The following is an 8,704-nucleotide window of genomic DNA, read 5'->3' on the forward strand; positions in this document are numbered from 1 at the left end:
GAGTCAGGGACAGCCCCCTTCTGACAGCTCCGCATCAGTCAATTTTAAAAAGCTTGCGCACTTCCCCCACAAAAGTCGAGAAATTTGACGGAAAAATATGTTCAAAGCGATATTGTCATGACTCATGGAGCTGTCCTTCCCTGGCAGGCCAAGCCATCATCCCTATCCAATTGAAAATATTAGGGCACGAGTTGATAATGCAGATCTCACTGAAAGAGGGGACTTATAGAATTATGCCTTCATAGGCAGACCGCAGACGATCAGTGAGAGGCTAGAGCATATTCAGAATGTGATGTCTCTAGGGTTTCCTGCTGCGCACTGAGCCCTTTTGGGAATGCATGGACCTGATCTGCGTATATCACCACAAGGACACTCGGATGGCCAAAATATGGTCAATGCTTCTTGCAGGACAACCGACTTGAGCGGACGTCCTCCGTTGAACCTCAAAGCTCAAATGCCCGGGCCTGTCCCAGCCAATTGAATTTGCACTCGCTGATGAGCTCGGATACCATGCCTGCATCCTCTTAAATGACGTCCGGGTGGGCCCCTATTCTCGGTTACTCAAACTTCGTGGTGCAGACAAGGTCATTTTGTTGGGTCTCCTTATGCATAGTTTTGATACAAGAGAATCAAGATGTAAAATCTCGCTGCTCCTCTTAAAGAAGATATTGAGCATAATTACAAAGTTTGACAAGATCTCGGATTGGGGTATGTCTGCCCATCGTTGAGGTCCTAAAATTCCTCAATCAGACTGTGAATGACGTCCAAAAAGCAACAAGAAAAAAACTGGCTGTTTGAAATTGTTACTTGATGTTGCAGTATTGAAATCATGAAAAAAAAAAGTATCCAAGGGGCCTCAATCTTCACATCTGCTCCTGGGGCGCTTTTCACGGGGTGAGGGTCCAAGCGGCAGCATCAACTTGAACAATTTTCCGATGCCAATCACAAATCAGAAAGGTAACTATGGCTTTATTGAAGTTGTGGGTAGAGATTGTCTCTGTAGTTGTATGTTCAAGGCTGTGCACAACAAATCCATAGGCATGTTTGAAAGGTAAACTTTTTACAGATTTCTGCAATACGGATATGGTGGTGAGTATCACTGTCAGTCACGAGTGACTCATCAGGTCTTGAAGAGTTGACTCAAAGCCTTATGATACATAACCTGAACGAGTTGTTTTTATTGTGCCAGGGTTTGATAGGTTATATTAGCTGGTTCATTGAGATACAAATTTTTGGAAGCGCAAACTGAAGCTCATTCGAGTTGTAGCTTCACAGCCGACTTTAGAAGGGAAAGAGTTGAAACTTCTCAAAAGCAAAAGAAAGAAAAACACAAAGGAAATTATGTAAATTACAAGACTTTCTTGGATTAAATCACACTCGGTGTCTTGGGCCTTGGTTCACACCTTAATTTCAAATATCAACCTTTCAAATTATGAATTGGTACTCATCTTGATCAATTTGACAATGACCATTGACGGTTTGACCTTTCTCCTATCTCTCCTATCCTAATCCTATGTAGTTCTACCCAAGACGCGTTGATAGTGATTGTTAGTCATACATATAAATACTCTTGACTGATTGTTCCTACATCGATTGTGTACCTTCAGGATCCAACTTCCGTCTTTGATCGACGTCTCTTTAATTTTCTTCCTCGGTAGTTTTTGTAGGATTGTATATCTCTCTTTGCCTGGCTCAGATTGAGTTACACTGGTTCTATCGTCACCAGGGGTCAGTATTCTCGTTAGCAATCGACTAACTCAACGGGTCAAGTGCTTTTCCCAAGTGCTTTTCCAATTCTTCCTGACCTGTGAACAGTTCCTCGACTGTACAACAATACATAACACACACACTTCGCAAGTTAAAGTTTTCAAAAACCTTCCTTGCCACTTTTATCGAACCTGGTCAACAGCCGCACCGAACAAAACCCACTACATACACAACTCTTTGGTCTCTCAATCGCCCCTCTCACTTGATACGAATCGCACCAACACTTCAATCATTCGCCATCGCTTGCAGATTCAGCTCGATTTCACTTCACTTTACCTGGCTCGTCTTACGTGAAGTTTTCCAATGGACGCCTTACAGAGAGCTCTCAATCTCAATAGGACGGTGAACTTCGATTGCACTATTACAGTCGACCAACTAGTGAACGTACCTCTCCTAAATGGCAAATTCAAACTCAAGTGGAAATTCGCTCACCCTATCACTACTGTTCACCTCGAAGCTCAATTGAAAGCCAAGCATGTGGCCACTACCATTACACATCGTTTGGCAATGAGTGACGACGAGTCTCATCTCCCTCAGAATTTACTCCGCTCTTCCCAACCCCATCATTCGAGTTTTGGTATCATTCAGAATAGTCAGCAAGATGAGGGTTCAGCTCATCATTCTTACCAAGCTGGTCCATCCGGAGCCAATCTGCCTGACTTATCCAACACACGCTCCAGCATCATGGGACGGGGACGTTCTCTCACCCAATCAACTTATCTCCCCAGCCACTACCCATCTAATGATCCTCAACCGGGATACGTGACTGATTTGGGTGCTCACGAAATGCCAGGTAGTAATGCCCCAGGAACTACATATACTTTCAAAGACTCGGCTCACAGTAGATTTGGGTCTCCTTCTATCATCACTCCCGACGCAACTCCTACCTTGAACAACTCGATTTTTGGATCAGAGGATGGTTACAAGCTCAACTCGGTGACACCTAGGCCAGGATACAACCCAAATCCTACAACCCCAAACTCTCAAATGATCGAAGCGCCATGCAAAGCTGAGTCATCTGGCTCAACTCCCTATGTTGACGTTAAGAATCACTCGGCTGTTTTCCGGCAAGCCTTTCGATGTCCCGTCTCGATCGCAGTGACAAAAGAAGGTAGACTCCAGCCTAGTATATTGACGATTGTGGTGAAGCAAGAGCATGTTGGAGAAGACGGAAGAAGAGAAGTCTCCAGGCACGGCACAGTCGCGATTGATTTGAGTAGATTTACACCTTTTATGGCTCAGGATGTTAAGGAGCAGGTGATAATTGGCGAACATGAGCTTGAAGCTCAGAAAAAGAGAAGAGTTGAGAAAACTAAATTTCTACTGCAAGAGTGTAGGACAAATGCTAGCTTGAAGCTACAGATCCAGATGGACTACCTCAGTGGGGCTACATCTTATAAAACGTACAACATATCCCCTTTCAACTTTATCCTTCATTCCGATGTTCAATCTAGCTGATTAAGGTGTTGATCTGATGTAGGTCTGCTGCCGGATCGCCCATTTCGGATCACGCACATTCTCCACATGAGGATGCTAAATCAGGTCAGTCCTTATCTTCTACTTTAGTATACTTAGGGTCGTAAAGATGAAGCCTGAACCTGACGTTTTGTACCAACTTCCCACAGTTTATAGCATTGCCAAATCTAGCTCCGGCTCACCCGACTCTTCCATTCTGTCATCCAATTCAAGCTACCATAACCCATCGGGCGCCCTAAAGAAAGTTCAAATATCACCATCTACATATCATATGGGCGAACGTTCGAGTCATTCTTCAGGTCATCGTGCGCGACCTTTTAAATCACACCAGCACGAGACTACTTTACAAGTTGCAGACGAGCTCATCGACGTCTTATTCTCGAATGCCTATGTTCCCTCATCTGGACCTGTGACGCAACGCCTCCAAAGTGCCAAAAGGAAAAAAGAACGCACCGAGAAATTAGTGACCACACATGATGCTAAATCACTTCATCTGAGTATTCGATCATCTCAAACTAACAAGAGCTCGGCACCTAGACCAACAATGATGTCAGTTTGGGAGAACTCTATCTTCCTCAAACCTAGGGAGGAAGACGACGATGCTGCGAGTAGAAAGAGTGGAAAAAGCTTTCAATCCAAGTTTCGAAGTCTAAGTAGATTGACTGCGCTCCACTCGACATCTTAAAGTTGTCTTTATTTATTATCCTAGGACCAACTGGATACATAGAGTCAAGATCTGGATCTCACTTTATCTTTCCGTTTAAGTCTTGCGGACGACCGAACTAGGCTTACACAATACTTTGATCACCTTCATTTCATCAAATCTATCATCAACTTCTGAATTAGCAACCTCCACCCTGCAAGCATTCCAATTTTTTTCTATTCTTCCTCAAGACTCGTCTATGACAATATATATTATAAATCTTCAATACTCGACTAATAACCTCTCATTTTTAGTATAAGCTCTTAGTAAATCAAAACAAATCAAAAGTACATTACTCTCCTTTGTACACATCTTAATCTCTTTAGAGCAATGTATCTATTCTAATCAATACCCTTTTTCATTTGACTCATCGTTTCTCGATTCTTCTTTCTTTTGATCAACATTATCTCTTAGATCTACCAATATCAAGAGAGCGTGATTGCAGGAGTGACATAGTGCTGTGATGGCAAAACGAATTTGCTTTTGTTTATTGTTGATTTTGTTTTATTCATTATTTGATCAAAGTTTAGCATGCTTATGAATTGTAAGGCATTTATTTATATATTTAAGGTTGTCTTGAAAAATCATTTTCATTAAAAAATCAGATCTTTGAAGTTTCAACAACAGTGATATGGATACTAGTTGAATCAAATCTTTGATAAAGAAGTTGTGATTTGTGATTTTCAAAATGACAAAGAAGTTGACTTGAGTGAAGTTTGAGACTGTACCAAATGCCAATTCACACTGAGTGAATCATACAAGACTGTGACAGTGCGGTGATAGCCAGAGACTGAGTTAAGCATTGTGACATCGTTCCACAGTGTGTGACAGGGTGTGCGCTGTGACATCACTACTTTACCAGTACTCTCCAATTCCATCAAGCAGCACCTGGCCATCATCACCATCAACTCCACTCCACTCCACTCAAAACAAAACAAAACAAAACCAAATTCATGTCAAACCCTCCAATTGGTTTCAAAGAACTATTCCAGAAGCTCTGGATCTCATCAAAATCGAATCAAGATCAAACTGTACCAACTCAGCAGTTACATTCTTGCATTCACTCATCACTTCAGCTTTGTCTCAGTCAATCACATCCTGAACTTCGAAAAAGAACGTTGATAATCATCAAAAGATTCACTGAACAAGGAATCCCACTTCAAACTATCTCATGGCCATCTTTTATCATACTCTATACTCAACATAACAAAGACATTGTTCAACATGTCTTGAGCTTTGCTGCTCATCATGATGATAATAGAGGTTGGGAACGTGAATTGAATGGATTTGTCGATGATTTGATAGAGAGCATACCCAATATCGAAAAATATCATGCACTTGAACGCGTCTTACTTACCTTATGTCTCATCAGTCAATCCTCACCACCTCTAATCAAATCAATTGCTCAAAGATCAGATCAGATTCTCAAAAAGTTAATCAATCTATACAATTCGAATCCTCGAAGTAATCTAAGCAAAACCACTTTATCCGATTTTTCAAGATACAATATAATCTTGATAGTTTTTAATTTATTAGAATCAGATATCTTAATTAGATTACGCTTAATTTCACCGGCTTCTGAACCTCTTTATTTAATTGAACGACTTTATGAAATCCTATGTTATCCAAATGCAAAAAGTTCTATTCAAAATAATCAATACAATCGATTTTTACATGATTTATTAGATCATGTTCCTAGTATTTATCATCTTATTTTATCTTTTTCTAATACACTTCGACTTCCATCCGAAGGAGTGAATAAACTTACCGAAATGATCAGTATACTTGAGAATACGAATCCAAAATGTTCAAAACATCAAAACAAATCAAAAGTATCTATCGAAATGGATTCTGAGTATTCGAAAATAATTGATCAAATCTTATCTGTCTTACCTGAAATCGATCGAGAGATGGTTATCTTGGATGTAGAGCGTAGAATAGAATATCAAGATGAAATAGAAGGTCCTGCTCGATTTATTGATGATCACCTTTCTGGTAGACCTCATGAATTACAAGTTGAAGAAGATCATCAGTTATCAGAGATCTTAGAGTCAAGGAAGAATATATTTGATGATCATCAACTTGATCCTAGTTTGTTAAGAACAGGCAAGAACAGGTTCGTTGAATTCTTTCCTACAATCAAAAATATCCTACTCGCCCAGAATTTGAAGATTTGATGCTAATGTTTCTTCGGGATTTGTTTAGATTGAATGAAAATTCGATCATGGATGACAAATCACACTTGACAGATGAAGTTCGAGCCAAGATCAAAGCTAGAGCAGAAGCAGTCACATCAGATGAAGAAGAAGAGGACGAAACAGATCAAAGAGCCCCCTTGATAATTCTCGGCGATTCAGATGGAGATGAACCAGGAGGAAAAAATCAGGTTATGATTGATATCTTCTCTGATGATGATGAAGCTTTCTTACCGACAAAAGTGGGATCAAGAGCATTAAGAGAAGGAGTCGAAGATGAATCAGATGAGGAAGAAGAAGCTCCAATTCAATCCAAGAATGAAAGCCCTATACTGACGACCAACACGAATGGAAATATCCTAAGTCATCGAGCAAATCAACCTATCTTATACAAAGCTTATTTAGAGAATCCTGAAGTCTTTAATCGATCATCACGTGGAAGTCAGCCAAGGAATCGGTTGAAGGAGAAATTAGAAGGTGGGATTGTAGCTGATGATTTATTAGAAAGTTGGAGAATAATGTTTGAGCGTAATGTGAGTGATTCTTTTTTTTTCTTGTATTCATCACCTTTTTTGGGTGGAATGTCTCAGAAGAAGAAAAGATTTTCTTGAATATGTTTTGATGAAAATTTGTTTTGAGCAATAGCCTGAAAAGGATAAGATCCTAAGTAGGTATGCGTTTAGGAGTGAAAGTCAATCTTTTCAAAATGATGAATCAACCGAAACAGAATCTGGACCATCTCATCAACATCAGGATCAAGATCAAGGTGCGAAAACTTCTAATAGAGGAGGTGGTGGCAGAGGTGGCAGAGGTGGTAGAGGAAACGGTGGAAGAGGGAGAGGAGGGGGTGGAGGTGGAGGTGGAGATGGAGATGGTGGAAGAGGTAGGGGAAGAGGAAGAGGTAAGAATAGTAGTAATAAATTGGCTCATGATAGGAGAGTAAGAGGTAGAGATAAAAAATTAAAACAAATGGCAGGCCCTGGATGATTGTCTGTATTCTTAAAATGTCATGAGATCTTGATAATCTGCATTTAAGAATATATATTTTTATCATACTTGGAGTACTTGGGTCTTGGTGGGATCCTGTACATGGCTTTTATCTGGGTGTCTTCCTCAGTGGCCCTGGTTTTTCTCAGGTTTCCTGAAGCCTGCCTCTGCAATTCCCTACCTATTTCTCTCTGCTAAAACTCATGATCCAACCTTGTGGGTTGGTGTGAATTGTGACGGCAGGGCACAGTCCTACTTTTGTCTTCAAACACTAAAAGAACTAAACAAGTATGATATCTAGTACCTCCTCATGAGACTTGTCCTATTGATATTGAGGAGTATGAGGCATGGTTTTGATGGAGATTTGTGCCAAGCGTTGTAGCTGGTTTGTCAAATCAATATCAATGTGCAATCAAATCAAGGGGAGGTCTAGCATTCATTCAAATGTCAACTTGTGATTTGAGCCAGTTACTATAAACACTTCAGATAGATCAAGTTGGACTTTGAATTGATCAGATTTCAAGGCATTTTGTGAGTGACCAAAAATAGAAACCAAGATCTTGATAGAGACATTAAATTTTGTGAAAGATAAGAATGAGAAAGGATAATCACACAATTTATCAAGGTTTGAGCTTGATATTAGAGAGATACAAAACAGATGAAAGAGTAGAATTAGATGAAAATACAGATTAAAGGGTATATACATCTGTAGTAAGAATGGCAAGGGAGACTTGAGGAATAAGAAAGTAGAGAAATAAGATTAATAAAGGTCAATTTGATGAAACTTGATTGGAAGAAGATTGGTTAGTATGTACATAGAACCTACATTGTTCCTTTCCATTGTAATATTTGTTTCTAAGTTTGGTCAGGATGTGTCCTCTGAGACAAAATATTTGCAATGTAGTAACTTGCATGTGTGAAAATGTCTTGGTTGCATGGGGTATGAAGGGCAGACATGATCTGGCAGGATCACATTGTACACATCCCCACACCAGGATTTGTAACTATTGGGTTCAACTGATACCCAGACTTGGTACCATACTGCTTTTGCCATAGCTTTTATTTTCAAGCACAGAAAATCCCAAAACCAAATCCAAATCCTTAGAATGAAGTTTTTTTCCTTTCAACTTTGATCATTGGTGTTGATAGATTGAGAGGTATATCATCAGAATAGACAACAGTAAGTGGGTCATTGAGGATTACTTAACCACTTGGAGTGAACTGTACAAGTAGAAGCAGAAAGTCCATGTCAATCTTGTGGCCACAAACATCACAACCACATATGTGATACACCCACATAGTAACAAGTTTGGCCCCAAGGGTGAAATGAACTTTCTGTTGCTACTTGTACTCTACCATGTGAAGTGCCATGTGCAGTTTTTTCAACAAGCAATCTTCAAATTGCTGAGGTAAGCTTGAAACCACTTAGACATGATGCAATACCAATCATCTCAACTTCATTGACACACTTTACCTTCTGGGTTAGTCTATGGTGTACAAGTGAGGCCGGACAAGATACGACACCAGTTTACTCCAGCCAGTACACCAGTCGGGGACAGCGGAGTAAACTGGTGTC

The 8,704-nt window shown here is 40.1% G+C and overlaps 2 protein-coding genes across 2 annotated transcripts; both read left to right on the forward strand.

Annotated features, from left to right (window-relative positions):
* Nucleotides 1-1,541: 1,541 nt before the first annotated feature.
* MELLADRAFT_115117 (uncharacterized protein) lies at nucleotides 1,542-4,549 on the forward strand (the record flags this gene model as incomplete). The annotated part of the gene is made up of 3 exons (XM_007404366.1): nucleotides 1,542-3,170; nucleotides 3,248-3,309; nucleotides 3,393-4,549. The coding sequence occupies 3 exons, from the start codon at nucleotides 2,071-2,073 to the stop codon at nucleotides 3,926-3,928; spliced, it is 1,698 nt and encodes a 565-aa protein (XP_007404428.1).
* An 855-nt stretch (nucleotides 4,550-5,404) lies between these two features.
* Nucleotides 5,405-7,204, forward strand: MELLADRAFT_76541 (uncharacterized protein; the record flags this gene model as incomplete). Its single annotated transcript, XM_007404367.1, has 3 exons — nucleotides 5,405-6,062; nucleotides 6,152-6,674; nucleotides 6,787-7,204. 3 exons carry the CDS (start codon nucleotides 5,719-5,721, stop codon nucleotides 7,126-7,128), a joined length of 1,209 nt encoding a protein of 402 aa, XP_007404429.1.
* Between the last annotated feature and the right edge of the window lie 1,500 nt (nucleotides 7,205-8,704).

This window comes from Melampsora larici-populina (assembly GCF_000204055.1).
Source record: "Melampsora larici-populina 98AG31 unplaced genomic scaffold MELLAscaffold_2, whole genome shotgun sequence".
In the NCBI taxonomy this organism is placed as follows: domain Eukaryota; kingdom Fungi; phylum Basidiomycota; class Pucciniomycetes; order Pucciniales; family Melampsoraceae; genus Melampsora; species Melampsora laricis-populina.